This window comes from Sinohyriopsis cumingii, chromosome 7, assembly GCF_028554795.1.
Source record: "Sinohyriopsis cumingii isolate HCF-2022 chromosome 7, ASM2855479v2, whole genome shotgun sequence".
Lineage (NCBI taxonomy): Eukaryota > Metazoa > Mollusca > Bivalvia > Unionida > Unionidae > Sinohyriopsis > Sinohyriopsis cumingii.
The window spans coordinates 26,643,281-26,666,478 of NC_142967.1; the positions used below are offsets into that span (position 1 = coordinate 26,643,281).

The window sequence follows — 23,198 nt, forward strand, 5'->3', positions numbered from 1 at the left end:
TTAATATTGTTGTCAAGCTGAAGGCACCAAGTAGTAAGCCCTAAGTGTTTAACACTATCCTGTATCTACTATAACACTATGTGGATGGATATTATGTCATTCAATCGAAAATAGGTTTTATATGCATATTTTATTACAACAGAAAACATGGTATTAGTTTGAAATGACCCCTGTTACTGTATGTAACACTCCCTATGACAAGCCATTGATAAGTAATTTGAATTGACCCCTGTTGCTGTATGTTACTCCCTATGACAAGCCAGTGATAAGTAATTTAAAATGACCCCTGTTACTGTATGTTACTCCCTATGACAAGCCAGTGATAAGTAATTTGAAATGACCCCTGTTACTGGATGTTACTCCCTATGACAAGCCAGAGATAAGTAAATTGAAATGACCCCTGTTACTGGATGTTACTCCCTATGACAAGCCAGTGATAAGTAATTTGAAATGACCCCTGTTACTGGATGTTACTCCCTATGACAAGCCAGTGATAAGTAAATTGAAATGACCCCTGTTACTGTATGTTACTCCCTATGACAAGCCAGTGATAAGTAAATTGAAATGACCCATGTTACTGTATGTTACTCCCTATGACAAGCCAGTGATAAGCAAATTGAAATTACCCTTGTTATGGAATTTTGCTCACAATGATAATCCAGTGATAAATAATTTGAAACGACCTACTTTACTGAATTTTCTCCCACTGAATCAAGCAATTGAGAAATGATAAGTGTATTTCCTATATTAAAAAAATATTGGCAAATGTTTGAAAATGATTCCACTTTCCAGTGGTAAGATGGATTTGTAAAAGGTTAGAAGGAATGACTCCACATCTTATTATAGTACAAATACAGTACATACTTTTGTACATACCAATACTGTACATACTTTTGTACATACAAATACTGTACATACTTTTGTACATACAAATACTGTACATACTTTTGTACATACAAATACTGTACATACTTTTGTACATACAAATACTGTACATCCTTTTTTACAACAAACACAGTACATACTTTTGTACATACAAATACTGTACATACTTTTTTACAACAAACACAGTACATACTTTTGTACATACAAATACTGTACATACTTTTGTACATGCAAATACTGTACATACTTTTTTACATTCAAATACTGTATATACTTTTTTACATACAAATACTGTACATACATTTTTACATACAAATACTGTACATACCTTTATACATACAAATACTGTACATACTTTTTTACATACAAATACTGGACATACTTTTTTACATACAAATACTGGACATACTTTTTACATACAAATTGTAAATACTTTTTTACATACAGATTGTAAATGCTTTTTTACAAATACTGTACATAAATTTTACATCCAAATTGTCAATACTTTTTACATACAAATTGTAAATACTTTTTTACATACATATTGCATATATTTATATATTTTCTTCTATTATTTTCTTTCCGTCTCATACTTTTTACATGCATTTAAGTTTTCCAGTTTAATTTCTTTTGAATTTCAAGTTAAATAGATTGATGTTGTTTATTAAGCTTTCTGTCCCCTACCCCCCTCTATTATTGTATTTTATATTTCTCGATTGAAAATTGTATTTGTTTTAAAGGACTTGATGCATTTAAATAAAATTTTATATAAGGCTTTATGTTAAGAAGAACTAAGCTGGTGTTGTACCGACTGCATCAAAACATTTAAGGGTCATTGCCAGTGTTTGATTTACAGTGTTTATATGCTGAGTAACCATTGATGGATTGTTTACACTGAAGCCAAATTTGTTATGATTTATGACCCTTGATTGACTTGAAACCTTTCTCTTCAATTTTTACTAAATAACTTTGTATGGACATTTTGGATTTAAACCATACTTGGTATGAACCTTTAAATTAAGAAGACCTTGGTCAGGTTTGGTTTTAACCATTTTCCAGCAATTTAATACAGAGTTATGGTCCCTGTTATCTGTGTAGTTTGCCCTTCAACTGTATCATGTTGTCAGGAGCATCGGTGTTATATGGACACATGTCTAGTTTTTAATTTTCCTGGCAATTAACACTGTACTACTTCCTGACATTTGCACACCATACTAATTCCTGGCATTTGCACACTGTACTACTTCCTGGCATTTGCACACTGTACTACTTCCTGGCATTTTCATACTGGACTACTACTTGGCATTTAACATTGTACTACTTCCTATATGTTTCTTAGTGACAAAATCTGCTGCCATTACAATCTATCTTTCTTTTGTTGTACATGTATAATGTTACAACCTATCTTTTAGGTTTTCCTTCATTCCTTGATGCCAAAATGTTTGACCTTGACAGTCTGTTTTCTTTTAGGGTTTCCTTTGTTGTACTGTTACAATCCAATTCTCTTTTAGGGTTACCTTTGTTGAACTGTTAAAATCCAGTTCTCATTTAGGGTTTCCTTTGTTGTACTGTTACAGTCCATATCTCTTTTTGGGTTTCCTTATTTTCGTACTGTTACAATCCAGTTCTCTTTTAGGGTTTCCTTTGTTCTGTTACAATCCAGTTCTCTTTTAGGGTTTCCTTTGCTGTACTGACACAATCCAATTTTCTTCTAGGGTTTCCTTTGCTGTACTGTTACAATCAAATTCTCTTTTAAGGTTTCCTCTGCTGTAATGTTATAATCCAATTCTCTTTTAGGGTTTCCTTTGCTGTACTTTTACAATCCAATTCTCTTTTATGGTTTCCTTTGTTGTACTTTTACAATCCAATTCTCTTTTATGGTTTCCTTTGTTGTACTTTTACAATCCAATTCTCTTTTAGGGTTTCCTTTGTTGTACTTTTACAATCCAATTCTCTTTTAGGGTTTCCTTTGTTGTACTTTTACAATCCAATTCTCTTTTAGGGTTTCCTTTGTTGTACTTTTACAATCCAATTCTCTTTTAGGGTTTCCTTTGTTGTACTTTTACAATCCAATTCTCTTTTAGGGTTTCCTTTGTTGTACTTTTACAATCCAATTCTCTTTTAGGGTTTCCTTTGTTGTACTTTTACAATCCAATTCTCTTTTATGGTTTCCTTTGTTGTACTTTTACAATCCAATTCTCTTTTATGGTTTCCTTTGTTGTACTTTTACAATCAAATTCTCTTTTAGGGATTCCTTTGCTGTAAAGTTAATATGCTGTACAGCTTTCTTTCTGGTTATCCAAAATTATTGCTTTGGTAGCTTATCCTTAAAGCTGTAATTTGCTTTAAAATATATTGAAAATTATTGATATTTTCAAGATGGAAGATGATATAGAAGTTCACATACATAAGCATTCTTGTCATTTATGCCACATTACACAAGTTATTTCAGGACTTTGATAATCTGTGTTTATAGAAACAATATGACCTTAATGAATGTCCTAATTAAAATCATACATATATACATTGTCATATTGAATAATGTCATCATTAAAATCATATGTACATGTATTTACATGGTCAAATTGTTTTGGGTATTTTTCAGGGATGTCAAACCAGATAACATACTGTTAGATGAAGAAGGTATATATTTGGCATGCATTCATGTTGAATTATGCTCAGCTATACATGTTTTTTAGCATGCTTGTTGTTGAAATTCAGTAAGAAAATGGTGTGCATTATTTGGCATTACCTTGAGGTAGATCCTAGTGTAATTTTAATGTTTCACAATTAGTACATGTACGACTGTTGCACCTGTATGAAAAGATTGTCTGATTCAAACAAATGTACTAATGTTCCTTGTCAGAAAATTGTCAGATTCAAACCAATACACTAATGTCCCCTGTGTGAGAAGTTCACCAAATTCAAACCAATACACTAATATCCCCTGTGCAAGAAGTTCACCAGATTTAAACCAATATACTTATATCACCTGTGTAAGAAATTCACCAGCTTCAAACCAATACACTAATGTCCCCTGTGTGAGAAGTTCACCAGATTTAAACCAATACACTAATATCCCCTGTGTGAGAAGTTCACCAAATTCAAACCAAAACACTAATATCTCCTGTGTGAGAAGTTCACTAAATTCACCCGTGTCATATATATAAGATTCAATTCATGCAGCAATTGATGAAAGTATTCATCTAATTTTGCACTATACCACATTTTAACAGCTGCATCAATCCAGATAGCACATATAATTTTAAACTATACCATATTTTAACAGTTGCATCAAATAATTTTGAACTATACAGTATTTTAACAGTTACATCAATTTAAGTAAGACGATTGCCATCTTGTGACTTTGCATTTTATAAACTGTGGGTATTTTAAATATTACATATTGAGATGTATGCAGTGTTAATGGAAGAGAGTTCTATATCATCCATGTAACTTCATCCCAAAATATTGGCAAAATTTGGCATGAAATTTAAGGCACAAAATCTTTTTACCAACAATATTATAATCTGTTTCTGACATTGCCAGGTCTTAAGATCCTCTTTCCCCATGAAATTCTATTCAAACAATGAATTTGACAGGATATAAAGGTATGATGTATTGAATCCTTATTTCAAGAGAATTATTATCTTGCAATTCAGTCTTTGTCAGGTTACCCAATCTCATCAAGCATTTGTCAAATATCCTGTAAAATGTGTAGTAATCTCTTAGTAATATCATTATGGCAACAGCATGTTAGACTGCCTGTTTGCAGCTTGGAAGATCTTCCATGCATTTTTGTCTGCCCAGTCTTCTTTGATCCATTCTTTAAGAATTTTATTATGGCACCATCTAGGTCAGTGCTGTCCAACCCGCAGCCCTCAGGCTGATTATAAATGGCCCGCTAGGGCTCGAGCAGCTATATACTCATTGCTTTTCAGTTTTCTGTTGCGGCCCTCGGCTTCAAGAAAAACATTTTTCAGTGGCCCATGGTGTCCAAAAGGTTGGACAACACTGATCTAGGTGATACTGATTATTAATTGGTATATCCCTTTTTGTAATGTAAGTACTCATAAATACCCTCCTTATAATGTAAATAGCTATTCTACTTACCCTCCTTGTTATGTAAGTATTCATACATTATGTCTTTGTAATTTAAAGAGTTATACAGTACCCTCCTTGTAATGTAAGCATTTGTACATTATGTCTTTGTAACTTAAATAGTTATACAGTACCATCTTTGTAATGTAAGCACACATACACTACCCTCTTTGTAATGTATGCAGTTTTCCCATATCAAGCAACTACTTGATATTTCTTAGATTTCTGTCACTAATTATATAACATTACTCTACTGTAGGTTCAAATATGCTTTTTGAACAATGTTACTATTCCTTTGTCAGCTAAGTTGTGAGTAGATATTATGTTTTGCCTGTTTATTTAATTTATTCATTACCTTCTCAATGTTTTGCTACCCACAAAATATTCTGAATCGATTTTCATCTGTATTTGTGAAAATTGGTATATATATGCATCTTGGGAAGAATAACTGAACCATATCAAAACTAGGTGACTCTGACCCAATTTTTACACTTGATGGACTAATATATGGTATGTAATTATAAAAACGTATGTGATTTCATTTTCCACCTTTCTCTGATATTTGGTATATAGTTATAAATAAGATATTTCATTTCTTTGTCCATCTCTATTTTATGGAATAACTCGAGAGACACTGCATTCCTGTCATTTGGTTTTGTATTTTCTCTTGCACCCAGCTACAATCCATATTCACCTTCACATATTGTGCCAGTAGAACACAATTCATACTGTACATTGCACTTCCATTGAATAGGGTAGACACTACAGGCAGCACAAGCTATGACAGTTCTAGGTCTATTCTGCTCACAGCTAAATGTGTACAGTGTGCAGGTTGATACAGTGTGTTGACCCTTCTGTGTTACCATACAAAATGCCCATGTAGTTGACTTTTGTGGACAATCTTTGCATGCAGGATGACAGCTATGTATTTGGTATATTGCAGAACTGTGTGTATATATGAATCATATACAATCCATGCATTCCTTTGATGTTGCAGACAGTCCAGTGTAATTACCTGTCAGTCATATATAATATATGCACCTGTTTAAGTTGTAGATAGTCTCAAGTATTTATAATGACATCGTTCACAATTTTCATTAAAAATCAGATTTGTAAAATTTTAATTAGTTTTATATTTTTTCAGTCTTTTATTTGTGTTCAAAGTAAGTTCAAAGAACAATAAGCAAAATAACTTGTAAATATGTGTATTAAAAAAGCAGATCTGGTCTGCAATTAATCTGTCCTGATAACTTGACTTTACTAAGGTGGGAGGGGAATGTGTTGAATTTGCATATAGAATTGAAAACAAATAAAATGGAAATAAATAGGGAACAATATTTTCTAACATGTATTTGTAATTGATGGCTAAATAAATAAACACATTTATGAATTAAATCAGTACTACTGTAGGTGCAACAAATGAAGCTAATATTGTTTTATTTTTTGTTTACAATACACAGAATTTTTGAAAATTTGGAAAGCCATTTGTGCCGGTTGGTATTTAATTATCAAGCTCAATGCTGCATTTTGATATATTCATCAGTCCAAGATAATAAGGTATAAGAATGTATTTGCTTAAATAAAATAAATCACAGATATGTTACTGTGCCTTACAATTGAATGATGGGATACATTACAGTGCCTTACAGCTGAATGATGGGATCTGTTTCAGCAGCTTAGGACCTTTGGTTCCAAAAAAGATATATTTAAAATCAGCCTATGGGTCAAAATATTTGAGATATAACAATTACAACCAAAGGGGCAAAATATTTGTGATATAACAATTACAACCTAAGGGGCAAAATATTTGTGATATAACAATTACAACCAAAGGGGCAAAATATTTGTGATATAACAATTACAACCTAAGGGGCAAAATATTTCTGATATAACAAGTACAACCAAAGGGGCAAAATATTTGTGATATAACAATTACAACCTAAGGGGCAAAATATTTGTGATATAACAATTACAACCCAAGGGACAAAATATTTTTGATATAAGAATTACAGCCTGAGGGGCAAAATATTTGTGATATAACAATTACATCCTAAGGGGCAAAATATTTGTGATATAACAATTACAACCCAAGGGACAAAATATTTGTGATATAACAATTACAACCTAAGGGCAAAATATTTGTGACAAAACAATTACAAACTCAGGGGCAAAATATTTGACATACAAATTTAAGCAGTAGTTTGTTTTAGATAGATAGGTACACTAATGTAATTTGTGAGTAACTATAACATGAAAGCTGATCATGAAATTGAAATATTGTTTGTATTATGCATTATGGAACAAAGATCATTCCATTATTCTTCCTCTATGCCCTCCTCCCAGTAGAATAAAAGCAGACTGAATCTCTCTTTTTGAATCAATTTCCTAACTTTGTCATGTTTTTTTGACTGAGTACTCCTAGCTAAATGTTCAGATCCAGATTTGCTGGAGCATTATGTGAGAACAGATCAGTGTTTGTCTTGTTTATTTGACTGAGTAATCCTAGCTAAATGTATAGACCCAGATTTGCTGGAGCATTATGTGAGAACAGATCAGTGTCTGTCTTGTTTATTTGACTGAGTAATCCTAGCTAAATGTATGGACCCAGATTTGCTGGAGCATTATGTGAGAACAGATCAGTGTCTGTCTTGTTTATTTGACTGAGTAATCCTAGCTAAATGTATAGACCCAGATTTGCTGGAGCATTATATGAGAGCAGATCAGGGTCTGTCTTGTTTATTTGACTGAGCACTCCTAACTAAATGTATAGATCCAGATTTGCTGGAGCATTATGTGAGAGCAGATCTGGTCTGTGCAGTTTGAATTTGTATGCAATTTACAGTCAATGGTAATTGATAAATCCATACAGAATAGATAGTATAATGTTTTGGTACCTATGGTCAGAAAGTAATGAGAAGTAAATGTACCGTGAATATAATTAACATTCCATTGTAATGATCACAGCTTTAGAAGTACCATGCATGCAAGTGCACAAGTATAATCCAAAAGAAACCAGCATTAAACCCAGATCTTTCAGAGCATAACATACTGTCAAAAATGGGTCTATGTAGTTTTTTAGGACTGATCAGTAGAACAAACAACATAGGCTCTGATTTGGAGGCACATTGTGTAATGTGGCAGATCAGTTTTTGTTGTTGTTTCCATTTTTCTTCATTTAATATGCAGGTATGTACCACAATAATATATATAGTATGCACATTATTTTAGTGTTTGTTGTAATAGCCTTCCATCACATATTCAGCCAGTATAATGCCTTTATTTTATTTGGAATAATGATAATAATAATAATAATAATAATAACAACAACAACAACAACAACAATGACAATGACAACAACAACAACAACAACAACATTTCAGACTTAAATCCGTAGACAAAAGGCAGGAGGTTCACACAGAATAAAATATGAATGCAATAACTATAGAACGGTAAATCATGATGTAGAAAAGAAAATGGCTGCTACCTGTAATGTCTGGCTACCAGCCTACATGTTCACACAAAAAGAGGAACTAATTGTTGATCAGTTACACTGTCACCTGGCACTTTTACATTTTGATGTATATCTTTTTATACATGTTTTCATAAAAAAAATTAACATCCAACCATCATATTTAGTCTTATCATTGAAGAATATGCAAAGAAAAGTTAGGTTTCTGCAATGACTTTAGATGCCTTTGTGAGCCATCGTAGGCCCTCTTAACTGTGGAGTATAAATAAATTGCCTGTCAAGATACATTTTTTTCTGAATTTTTCTGACTCATTTAATTGATAAGTGAGATGGAAATCTCAACATAAAATTGATTAGATGTTGATGTGTTCCCACAGGTCATGTGCATCTGACAGACTTCAACATTGCCACGGTGCTGAAAGAAGGACAGCTAGCAACCTCCATGTCCGGGACCAAGCCATATATGGGTAAGAACAATCTGGTACCTTTTCAAATAATGCTAAGGAACCAGCACATTTCACATCATTTTAATATTATTTATAAAATTAATCTTTTACAAATCTAGAATTACATTATTGGCAAAGTGTAGATGATGATACACTTCATGTTTTTCAACATAGATGTCATAAATAATTGTTTCAACGCTTTTGATCTAAAATTCAGTACTATAATGATTAGATAAGTACTGCATGACTTAGAGGAAGTAGTTTGAATCTTTGGTACAATCTTCTGCTGAACAGTTGTATGCTTATTTTCTCTCCCAGCATCTGCTTTTCTTGTCGTGAATATTAATTACTCTTGAGGGCTGGTAAATATTGATTACCTATTACGTACTGGTCTTGCTGGCAGAGAAAGTGGACGATAGTTTATTACTACATGTACAGCAAAAATAAATGAGTCTGACTAAATGCTGTGTATACTTGGGTTTGGAAGAAAAGTATTGGATAATATTATTTTTTTAAGAGTCAGAAAATAAAATGAATATGTTGTTATGCACCATGACACATTCTTGTACAGAAAGTGATACTGTATGCCATAATCCTTTCAGACAGAAAAAAGTGGATGAAGATAAACACTTGACAGTGTATTAGGATTAGTTATAAAATGTGAACACTAATAGTAATCAATATTAAGTAATTACTCCAGGAGTTACTTTAGTTTGGTAATAATTATCCTTTTTGTTAATAGCCTAAAGCATGGGGATGCTGACCTTCCCTGTGTTCGTCCATTACAACAACTCAAAATTTAGGTTGAAATTAAAAAAATGTCATAATTATATTCCTCATGTGGTAACTATCTGGGGGGGGGGAGGGACAATTGTTGGCTCTAGTCCAGGGGGTCCATGGGAGGGCAAAGGTCAAATAAACAAGTTTCAATGATATTTTGAAATATTTTCTGAGCAAATTTCATATACACTATTCAGTCCTAGCATAAAGATGGATCATTATTGTCAAGGTGTTAAGGAAGAGAGGAGGTTGGGAATATGCTGGATTATCAAGGTGCTGGGGTGGGGGCAGACAGGAGGTTGGGAATATATGCATATTCACTGTCAAGGAACTGGTTGAGGGCAGAGGGAAGGTTGTGATTACACATCATTGCTGTCAAGAAATTGGTGGAGGGCAGAAAAGAGGTTGGATATGCATCATCATTTTCAGTGTGATGGTGTATTAGGCAGAGAGGAGATTTGGAATATGTTGGGTTGTCAAGGCATTTCGGAGGGCAGAGATGTTTGGAATATGCAGGGTTGTCTAGGCAATGAGTGAGGGCAGAGAGGATGTTTTGGAATATGCAGGGTTGTCGAGTTGTTGGTGGAGGGCAAAGAGGAAGTTGGAAATGTATGCATCATCACTGTCGATGAATTGGGGGAGGGCAGAGAGGAGGTTGGAAATATGGGAAGGGGGGACAAATTGTGATGTAACATCATAATTTTTCCCCTCTTCTGTGCCTTCAGAGTTGATCTAGTTTACAGTACAGATCAAAACAGCATTATATATATATGAACCTGTTTTGCTTATGCTAAACATTTGATTTTTTCATGGAGTCAGTGGCTTAAAAATCATATATGTTTTGGCACATACATGAAGCCCTATTATATTGGTCTTTTTCAAGCAAAGATGTATAACTTTCTCTACAGATTAGGTTAACTTAAAATTACAAACTGACACTTCTCAAAGATAGATTAGCCCAGAATTCAATTAAGTCTTCACATTTCCCCTTAGAGTAACAATGATTGATCAGAACGGGAGTTTACTCCATATCAATAACGACCTTGATCTTGATCTAGCTTTTTTTAGAATGGAGGTGACTTGACAGGCTCTTAACTTTGATGCTTCTGTAACAATTTAGAATGCAGCACCACAGCACTTGCCTCATAAATCTTTAGGGTTCTGGTTTGACGTTTTTCATTAGCAATATTTTAAGACAAAAGTACTGTAACTCCCGCTGGGCTGTCTTCTATCACAGTGAGTGAATATACAGTTGAGTACATCTGACCACTGGGCAGTCTTTTATCATAATGAGTGACTATTGATTGCAACTGACCTCAACTGTAACTTCCCATGACTCAAAAGCATATTTATTGTATTAGTTACAATATTGATACAATTATTCATTGTTGATTAGGAAACAATACATACACATTTTAATTTAAATGCATTAAAATGGATACTAAGGAAAAAACAGAAAGCCAGTGACTATTAATTAATTTCCATTGTTGTTCTTAATGATGACATGACACCCAGAAGGCATTGCAAATAGAAATATTTAAACCTCTATGCACATATATAAATCTTTGAGCAAAATGACACTGTTACTGTAGTTTTATATTTATAAGCCAAAATGTACATGAGTGTATATATATAATATATAAATATATAATATATAAAGTTTGATATTATTGAGACTTTAAGTTGTACAGTGTTTAGTTGTTAATATATTTAGATACTGATATTCAGAATTACTATATAATTATCTGAGATGTGTAAAAAGAAATAGATTCTAATAATGTAAGACATTGAAATTTACATCTCAAAATATTTCAAGCAATCAAGAAATTAGTTCTTGCAGATACTGAGCCATCTTCTATAAATGATTATAGTTAGTAGTATTGTCTGACCTTTGATGTTAAAATTGTAACTGCATCTCAGATGCTGGAAAGTACCAAAATGCCAAGCTACTCAAAATTTATATTTTATGCAATTGTCTAAAGTTTAATATTTTCTATTGTTGTTTTACATAAAAATTTGAACAAGTAATGTTACATTTTATTTATACCACAAGAAGGATGCCATCTCTGTGAAGCTATTGGAAATCTGAGCAGCCACTGTAGCAGTGCTTTTATAGTGTTGTAACTTGAGATTTGTAGATAACAAATGAGATTTGACCATGGATGAGGGGATTTATTGAATTGGATTTGTTCAATGTTTTTCTGTCTAGTTTGCATTCACCTGGACAGTCTGGGCTGTTTTTATTGTCAAGGAAATGGGATAAATGGTGTTTGATATTAGATTTATGCCTCCATTTCCATAGAGTAAATTAATGTATTGTACAGCAATCAATATGTTTTCTTGTCATTGACTCTGTGGTGATACAATTACCACATTTTGATGTTTACAGTAAGTGGAAAGAAAAGTCATTGAGGTAAAATCACTATGTGATGGATGTCATTATTCACAATAGCTGTTCTATGACCTTGACACTGTACGTATTAATGGCCATCAGTCAAAATAGCAGTTCCATGTCTTTGAAACTGTATATAATGGAGATTGTTGGTCACAGTAATGAGTCCATGTGTTTGACACTGTATGTGATACAGACCATTGGTCACAATGACAATTCCATAACATGACACTGTATCTGATAGAGACCATTGGTCACAATGACAGTTCCATATCATGGCACTGCATGTGATAGAGACCACTGGTCACAAAGACAGTTTCATATCATGGCACTGTATGTGATAGAGAATGTTGATCACAATGATAGTTCCATAACATGTCACAATGTGTGATAGAGACCATTGGTCACAAATGACAGTTCAGTAACATGGCACTGTATGTGATAGAGACCATTGGTCACAATGTTCCATAACATGTCACTGTATGTGATAGAGACCACTGGTCACAAAGTTCCATAACATGTCACTGTATGTGATAGAGACCATTGGTCACAACAACAGTTCAATAATATGGCACTGTATGTGATATAGACCATTGGTCAAAATGACAGTTCCATAACATGGCACTGTATGTGATAGAGACCATTAGTCAGAATGTTCCATACCATGGCACTGTATGTGATAGAGACCATTGGTCACAGTGTTCCATAACATGGCACTCTATGTGATAGAGACCATTGGTCACAATGTTCCATGACATGACATTGTATGTGATAGAGACCATTGGTCACAATGACAGTTCCATACCATGGCACTGTATGTGATAGAGACCATTGGTCACAGTGTTCCATAACATGGCACTCTATGTGATAGAGACCATTGGTCACAATGTTCCATGACATGACATTGTATGTGATAGAGACCATTGGTCACAATGACAGTTCCATAACATAGCACTGTATGTGATAGAGACCACTGGTCACAGTGTTCCATAACATGGCAATGTATGTGATAGAGACCATTGGTCATGATACCAGTTCTATGACCACAACACTGTACATTTTAGATCTGAAGTGCAGTGGACAAATATACCATAAAAAATACAAGATAATGTTTTTGTTACATTTGATACCAAGAAGAATTCTAATGCCCACCATGCACTTGCTGACAATTACCCACAATGCCTTGCAAACATGGCTGATTCATTGAGGAATTTTCCACGGCTTCTGTTATCTGATAAATTATACTTAAAACTGACCATGACATTGATTTACCTTTTCAAATAAACTTATCTCTTGTGTTGTCAAGCTCTGTAGTTACCATTATTTAGTTCTTGCAGTACTTTATAAAGGCTGGAGGCAAAATATATTGAAGATCATGCTGAAAAGACTATAATCTTTATGACTTCATTGACAAACATTATATCGAGGGATTACTGTTCTTTAATTAATACATTGTTTAACTCACTGTTTTATTTCTTTGCTCTCTCTCTTACACTTTCTAACATATTGGGCAATAAATTGGTCATTCATTTTGCTGATACCATGTATCATGTAGGGTAATTACAGCCTAAATAATATCTCTGATTCTCTCTGTCTGGTATGTCTTGTAGGGAGGTTACAGCCAAAATAACATATATGATTCTGTCTGGCATGTCTTCCCCTGTGAAAATTTCATGAACAATTCTTGAATTATCCATGAATTGATCTGGAACACATTTCATTTACCATTCATAAAATGCACATGAACATTTCATGAGCAGTTCTTGAACATTAAATGGCCAAATTTTCAAGAACGTCAGAACCTGAATGTTCTAGAACATAAGTTCTTGAACAGTTTGTGAACATTTTAACATGGATTGTTCATGAACTGTTCAAGAACTAATATTCTAGAACAATTCTTGAAATTAAGTTCTGGAAAATTCGTCCATTTAATATTCATGAACTGCTCATGAAATGTTCAGGTGCATTTTATTAATATTTCATGCACAAGTGTTCTAAAAGAGTTCATGAATAATTCCAGAATTGTTCATTTCTGTCACAGTGAATCACAGCCCAGATAACAACTTTTGAGCCTTTCATAAATACACCTAAAGTATATACTTAAACACATTTAGGCCTTTAATGATTGAACTAACATAAAACAAACAGAAACAAATTTTCACTTCTTTAATAATGATATTTTCTTGACAGGAAAACTTTCAGGAAAGGGTGGGGATTATATCAAAATTGTCCAGTTTTTTCCAAGAAAAGGGTGATAACCTGGCCTCAAAAATTTGTACTTTTTACCCTTTCTTTTTAAAGATATTTTCTGAAGGGGGGGGGGGATTGGTGTAAGGGTTCCAGTCCAGTTAGAACCTTTAGTGTTCAAGAGACCATTTTAGGATTACTGCAGTTGTATGTCTGAATAATACCTCTTTGCGCAAAATACTTGTAAAAAATCAATTATTACTTACTTAGAATTATGACATTTTCATTTGATGGTAAATCTTGCTATGTTACTAACCAAAACCACAGGCCCTAAGTAATCATGAAAGAGTCTATGGTCAGGCCTATTTTACGAGAAATGGTTTAAAATAGTTTACCTTCAATTCCTAGGACAGCCGCATGGTGAGGTTTCTCTTGAAATTTAGCCATTACTAAATCTCCTTTTCTGTACTCATCACGGCGTGGCTTCAGTATTGTAGTGATGCTTTGTATTGACCAATTCATTTCATTGTAATACCAAAACAACAAACATTATTTTTGACCTTCTATCAATGAATCCATTTTGTTTAATATTCAGCATATGAGCATGATGTCTGTTGGCGGAATATTTCGATTTTGAATTGACCAACTGCATCAGCAACCGTTATTCGGATTTATCTCGGCTATTTCTGCGATGTAACATATGACCCGTATGATTGATCTCAATGTTGCAAATGACTTTAAATAGTAATTATAATACAGTATCATGTGCTTGGGGTTACTTTGCGTGTATGTGAGAATCATACAGCACAAGTTGCATGGATATAATATTACTTTCTGATTTCATTATTTTGCTACCTCTAAGGCCAAATATTACAGAATTACATATTAGATTCTTGTTCCTGTTGTCATCTTTTCAGACATCTTCTGGTTTTATACTTGCCTAGAACATTTCATTTTAAGTAATATTGAAAACAGAGAGTGAGTTTGCAGTTTGAAAGGTTAAGTTTATGACAAAAATAGTCTCTTTCATTGAATGTGCTGTATTCAAAATCAAACGAACATAAATTTTTATGAAGTTTTCAGTTATTTCAGCTGCAACTTATGTGTGCTTAAACTATTCCTGATTTGTTTCCAAATATTATCATAAATTTTCAGCTATTTAATTTAATTTAATTTAATTTAATTTAATTGCCATTCTTTTTTTCTTTAACTGTTCTTGACATGATCCAGAATTCTGTCAAGAACTATTCATGAGCTTTTTATAAACTATTTAAATTCATTTTAGTACATTAACTGTTCTTAACATGTTCATGAACTCATTCAAGAACAGTTCCTGAACTCTTGTGATGTATTTTTGTTCTTGGATTGTACTTCATTTGTTCTTAAAGTTATTCATGAACTGTTTAAGAACTAGTTCATGAACAGCCAAAAAACAATTTGAAGAACGTTTCACGTTCAGTTCAAGAATAGTTCATAAAGTTCATGAACTGTTCATAATTTCAAGAACTCCATTTTGCAGGTGTTGTAGGGTGATTACATCCAAAATACCATGTATGATTCTCTCTATCTGGTCTGCCTTGTAGGGAGAAAACATCCAAATACCATCCATTATTCTGTCTGTCTGCTGTGTCTTGTAGGGAGATTACATTCAAAATACCATCTTTGGTTCTCTCTATCTGTTCTGTCTTGTAGGGAGGTTACAACCAAAATACCATCTATCATTCTCTCCATCTGGTATGTCTTGTAGGAAGATTTTAACAAAATATCATCTATGATTCTTTCTATTTCGTCTGTCTTTCAGGGAGATTACAACCAAAATACCCTCTATGATTTTCTTTATCTGCTATGTCCTGTAGGGAGATAACATCCAAAATACCATCCATTATTCTCTCTGTCTGCTATGTCTTGTAGGGAGATTACATTCAAAATACCATCTTTGGATCTCTCTATCTGGTCTGTCTTGTATGGAGATTACAACCAAAACACCATATATGATTCTTTCTGTCTGGTATGTTTTGTAGGGAGATTTTAACCAAAATACCATCTATGATTCTCTCTGTCTGGTACTTTCTTGTAGGGAGATTACAACCAAAATATCGTCTATGATTCTATCTATCTGATCTGTCTTGTAGGGAGATTACAAGTAAAATACCATCTATGATTTTCTTTATCTGGTATGTCTTGTAGGGTTATTAGAACCAAAACGCCATCTATGATTCTCGCTTTCAGATATGTCTTGCGGAGAGATTACAACCAAAATGTCACCGCTCCAGTGGCCTAGTGGTTAGAGCATCTGCCTCAGAAGCAGGAGGTTGTGGGTTTGAACTCTGACCAAGTCATACCAAAGACTTACAAAAATGGTACTAACAGCTGCCTCGCTAGTTGCTCAGCATTAAGAGGTTAGTGTTAGGACTGGTCGGCCTGGTGTCAGGATAATGTGACTGGGCGGGACATCAAGCTACATGTCTGCAGCTTGATGCCCCAGTGCTAGACATCACTATAAGCTGCACACTGTAGAGATCATAGCAATATGACTGAAAAATTGTTAAAGCTATGTTAAAAATCCTAATCACACACACACACACACACACAAAATATCATCTATGATTCTCTCTATCTTGTATGTCTTGTAGGGAGATTACAACCAAAATACCATCTATGATTCTTTCTGTCTGGTATGTCTTGTAGGGAGATTACAACCAAAATACCATCTATGATTCTCTGTATCTGCTATGTTTTGTAGAGAGGCTAAGCCAAAATACCATCTATGATTTTCTCTTTCTGTTAGTGTTGTTGGGTAATTACAACCAAAATACAATCTATGATTCTCTCTGTCTGGCATGTCTTGTAGGCTAGTTACAACCAAAATACCATCTATGATTCTTGCTGTCTGGTATGTCTTGTAGGGAGGTTACAACCAAAATACCATCTATGATTCTTTCTGTCTGGTATGTCTTGTAGGGAGGTTACAACCAAATTACCATCTATGGTTCTCTCTGTCTGGTATTTCTTGTAGGGAAGTTACAACTGAAATACCATCTATGATTCTCTCTGTCTGGTATGTCTTGTATGGAGATAACATCCAAATAACCATTTACTTTACTCCGTGTTTAGTATATCTTGTAGGGTGAGGACATTAGTATATCTTGTAGGGTGAGGACATTATATTTTATAGGGTGAGGACATTAGTATATCTTGTTGGGTGAGGACATTAGTATATCTTGTAGGGTGAGGACATCAGCATATCTAATAGGGTAAGGACATAATATATCTTGCAGGGTGAGGACATTAGTATCTCTTGAAGGGTGAGGACATTAGTATATTTTGTAGGGTGAGGACATCAATATATTTTATAGGGTGATGACATTTTTATATCTTGTAGGGTGAGGACATTAGTATATCTTGTTGGGTGAGGACATTAGTACATCTTGTAGGGTGAGGCCATCAGTACATATTGTAGGGTAAGGACATTAGTATATCTTATAGGGTGAGGACATTAGTATCTCTTGAAGGGTGAGGACATTAGTATATCTAGTAGGGTAAGGACATTAGTATATCTTGTTGGGTGAGGACTTTAGTACATCTTGTAGGGTGAGGACATAAGTACGTCTTGTAGGGTGAGGACATCAGTACATATTGTAGGGTAAGGACATTAATATATCTTGTATGGTGAGGACATTAGTATTTCTTGTAGGGTAAGGACATCAGCATATCTAGTAGGGTAAGGACATTAGTATATCTTGTAAGGTGAGGACATTAGTATCTCTTAAAGGGTGAGGACATTAGTATATTTTGTAAGGTGAGGACATCAATATATCTTATAGGGTGAGGACATTTGTATATCTTGTAGGGTGAGGACATTAGTATATCTTGTTGAGTGAGGACATTAGTACATCTTATGGGGTGAGGACATCAGTACATATTGTAGGGTAAGGACATTAGTATATCTTGTAGGATGCGGACATTAGTATATCTTGTAGGGTGAGGATATTGGTATATCTTGTAGGGTGAGGACATTAGTATATCTTGTAGGATGCGGACATTAGTATATCTTGTAGGGTGAGGATATTGGTATATCTTGTAGGGTGAGGACATTAGTATATCTTGTAGGGTGAGGATATTGGTATATCATGTAGGGCAAGGACATTAGTTTATCTTGTAGGATGCAGACATTAGTATATCTTGTAGGGTGAGGATATTGGTATATCTTGTAGGGTAAGGACATTAGTATATCTTGTTGGGTGAGGACATTAGTATATCTTGTAGGATGTGGACATTAGTATATCTTGTAGGGTGAGAATATTGGTATATCTTGTAGGGTGAGGACATTAGTATATCTTGTAGGATGCGGACATTAGTATATCTTGTAGGGTGAGGATATTGGTATATCTTGTAGGGTGAGGACATTAGTATATCTTGTAGGGTGAGGACATTAGTATATCTTGTAGGGTGAGGACATTAGTATATCTTGTAGGGTGAGGACATTAGTATATCTTGAAGGGTAAGGACATTAGTATATGTTGTAGGGTGAGGACATCAGTATATCTTGTAGTATGAGGATATTAGAAGCTATAAGAATTTTTGTCTAATACCTTACACTGTTGAACTGTATGGAATTATGATTAAACTAAACTGCAAGTCTGACATCCGTATATAAAATAGTTAAGGTTGCTGCCTGTTTTACATCATTATACCCTTATGAAAGAATCAATCATTTAAAAGAAAGACAATAAAATGGTGTGACTGTTTAGTTCTTATCAATTATAGCTCCTGAGATGTTTGCCTGTTACCTTGATGACTGCCCAGGCTACAGTTTTCCTGTTGATTGGTGGTCACTAGGAATTTGTGCCTATGAAATGCTTAAAGGATGGGTAAGAAACTTCACACTTTATATTCAATGGTGTGGTCTAACCTTTCTTTGGAAAACAGGGCAAATGTGTCACTAATACATGGTTTTAACATTATTTGACATTGTTATGAAAGGTCAGGGTTACTATATTAGGAAGGGCTTCAGGAAGAGTACCTGATTATAAAACAATGTGAGTTGAGTAGTCCTCTTGAAATAAACCTACTATTAGTATTGTTATTATTTATGTTAATATTATTATTACTATTTTATTATTATTATTATTATTATTATTATTATTATTATTATTATTATCTGCTCATTTTTATCTTTGTTAACTTTACATTGTCAGAATCTTGCAGCATTTTATGATGCTGAACACTTTCATATTGCATGCATGTGTACGACATATGTGCCTAAAGATAGTATATTGTAATAGGAAATACTTTGTAAAATAACCATGTACACTTGAGTGGTATACACCTTAGGTTTTGGTTGATTAAATTTGTTTGTGGATGAAATAAAACAGTTGTTTCGTCCATTGAAAGCATAGATGATAAAGTTAATGATATGAATGAGTCAGAAATACTAGATTCGAGAATAAAATACAACTGATGATTTTGTTAGAAAACTAAAAGCCTCAGAGCTGATAATCGAAGATGATGAAAATATGTTATTTCTGTTGAGTATAAAGAGTCAGCTGCTTTTCAATTTTCCCCATGTAACTATTTTGATACAATGCTAGCCTAGCAATAAAAAACATACTGTATGACACAGGTCATAGTTGGAGTCTCTCAAACAACAATATGCAAGTAACATGGCATAAGCATGTTTTCTTTAGCTGGTAATTATAAGAATGGTAATAAATATACTTTCATTTTTACATCATGAATTTCCTCCAAATGAACTTTCTTAGTTGTTCAGATCTGACCAACATGTCCTGCAAAATCTGAATACACTGAAGCTGTACTGTAATTTTGAGTAGCCTACATTTCCAGCTGAAATCCACTATCCTTATTTCACTGAATTGACCCAATAATCCAGACCTTCATAATCAGAAAAGCAGAATTGAGTTGGATCAACATAGAAACAAAATCCATATCCATTCATTCGCAATATGACTCTAAATTTCAATTTTAAGAGGGCCACAATGACAATTCTTTTTTAAACTGATGTAAAGCATATGAATAAATTAAAAGGTCACTGGGCAGAGTTATGTGCACATAAATACTGTTATTTTGTATTGATGAATCAATGGTTGTGAATTTTTTTTTAATGAAGCAGATATTCGATTACATTGTTTCTTGTAATGTCTTTTATTATTAAGCCTTAGGAACTTATAAAAAATGAGCATATGATAATAAAAACGTTACTGCATTTACATGGGAAAATATGAACTCATTTGTTCTGAAAAATAATGCAATCTGCAAGGTCATGCAACATGTTTTGGAAAATCTTGTTCATATTTTCCAATACAAAAGTAGTAACCTATTATTATTATTATTATTGCAACATGAATGTATGTGATGAACAGGTCTTCATTAGATTTAAGTGAATAAAGTTTAAGAGCTGACTTAAGCAAATTTTTAGCAAGCAAAGAACCAATTTTTCTAGTAGAATGCACAATAGTTACCATTGAAATGACATTGTGTTGGCAAAGAAGGAAAACCATCAGCAGAAATCACTAAAGCTTGGAACCAATGTACCAGTTAGTTATATATATATATATATATATATATATATATATATATATATATATATATATATATATATATATATATATAGATAGATAGATAGATAGATAACATTAAATTCACACAATCAGTACGAAACCTAGGTGTTACTCTGGACAGTACTCTCACACTGCACCAACATGTCATGAACATATGCAAGGCTGCATATCTTGAGCTGAGATGCATCAGCTCAATTCATAAATATCTTTCAGTTGATGCCACTAAAACACTTGTATGTTCATTAGTACTTTCAAGACTTGACTATTGTAACTCAATTCTGTCTAGTTCATCTCAATATCTGCTCTAGAAACTTCAAAAAGCTCAAAACACAGCTGCTCGGATCATACTTAGACTACCACAATCAGAGCACACCTCCCCACTGCTCTGTTCCCTACACTGACTATCCATTCGATCCAGAATCAAACACAAAATTTCTTCTCTGTGCTACGTTTCACTGTCAGACTCAAGTCCAACATACCTATCCGACCTCACCCATGTGTACACACCACCAAGATACTTACGCTCCTCTTCTGACAATCGTGTATTCATTGTTCCAAGTATGAAAACAAAGTCATATGGACAACGTTCTTTTGCATACCAAGGCCCAGCAACGTGGAATGAATTGCCCACTGAACTTAGACACAAAGACACAGTGATCACATTCAAAAGGGCTCACAAAACTCACTTATTTCGACTGCAAGAACAAACTTAAAGACCTAATAATGTTTCCTACCTTAAATATTCTCAGCACGTTTTTTAATGTTTTCTAATTTCATGGTGTTTGTTTTTGTAATCATATCATTATATATTTTTTATCTTATAGGTGTTGTCTAATGTTGTAAAGCACTTAGAGCTTCTAAAGATTAGGCGCTATACAAAGTCCTCATTATTATTATTATTATTACATAGATATATAGATAGATATTTTTTTTTACAATTGTTAGTGTTTGGAAGACTAACATGAAAAGTGCAAATCACATACAAATCTGGAAAAGAACATGTAGTGAATTATATTTATCCTTGATTGTGGGTCACCCGATTGCCTATGAAAAAATGGGAAAATGTAGTTGATTGTGTTTTATTACATGTATCATTTTTACTTATAAATGAATTAAAAATGATTTATTCATAAACATAATTTTCTTTTTTTAACTGTTTTCTTCTTAAATTAAAATTGTTGAAACCAGTCGACATAAAAAGATGCCGGTCTGACAAGCAATGGAGAAAGATAATAGTGTACCCTTCAGGATGCACATTAATTAGTCCTGGTTTGCAGTTTTCAAAACATTCTAATTTTCTTGATTGCAATGAGACCCTAAGTACTTTACTCGAAGACTGTTTTAAATGTTACACTGTATACTGTTTGGAAAAGAATTGAAAAATAGTACTTTGAATTTTAATATGACATCTGCAGGTGGACCTTCTACAAAGAACTGAAAATTATTAACCGTTGTTGCATTGAATAGTGCTATGTATATTTAATTTGCATTCTTTGTTATTTTTCATTTTTTTTATTTCTTTAGCTGCCATTATAATGTAAAATTGTATGTTGGACTTAAACTTGTCCAAAATCATAGAGACATCAACACTTCAGTGTTGGACTTAATTTGGATTTCTACTTGAGCTGATCCAGAACTTCAAATTAGTAAAAAAAATCTGCAATTCTAGGACTATTTTGGGATTGATTCACAATACCTTAATTTTTTTTTTTTTATTTTCACTTTGTATTCTAGGGAAATAAATCATTTGTTGAATTTTACAAAGATTATTGCTTTTCACTCTTATTTGAAGAGTGCAGACTTGTAACAGCTTTGAAAGCAAAGTATTTTCATAAAAAAATTCAGTTTTTCACTTTATGCTTGTTTCTTTCTTTTTGAACAGGTGTCATTTTGCAAAACTGTAGTTAATTTTGTGATTCTTCATTTGTCTGTGTAGTCTATTCTTGAATTAATTTAGGAATTCTTTAGTCACCACTAGATATCCAAATACAAAAATACCTGAACAATGTTAGGTTGATGTCCAAATACAAGAACACCTGAACAATGTTAGGTTGATATCCAAATACAAGAAAACCTGAACAATGTTAGATTGATATCCAGATACAAGAACACCTGAACAATGTGAGATTGATATCCAGATACAAGAACACCTGAACAATGTTAGATTGATATCCAGATACAAGAATACTTGAACAATGTTAGGTTGATATCGAAATACAAGGATACCTGAACAATGTTAGATTGATATCCAGATACAAGAACACCTGAACAATGTTGGATTGATATCCAGATACAAGAACACCTGAACAATGTTTGATTGATATCCAAATTCTAGAATACCTGAACAATGTTAGATTGAT

The 23,198-nt window shown here is 33.4% G+C and overlaps 1 protein-coding gene across 2 annotated transcripts in view; it reads left to right on the plus strand.

Annotated features, from left to right (window-relative positions):
- Positions 1–23,198, plus strand: part of LOC149794929 (serine/threonine-protein kinase 32B-like) — a 247,876-nt gene that overhangs the window by 185,907 nt on the left and 38,771 nt on the right. For both annotated transcript variants that reach the window (XM_089964571.1, XM_089964570.1), the window contains exons 5-7: positions 3,491–3,528; positions 8,833–8,922; positions 19,028–19,131. In XM_089964571.1, coding sequence (XP_089820697.1) covers positions 3,491–3,528; positions 8,833–8,922; positions 19,028–19,131 — 232 coding nt within the window. The remainder of the gene's footprint in view (positions 1–3,490; positions 3,529–8,832; positions 8,923–19,027; positions 19,132–23,198) is intronic.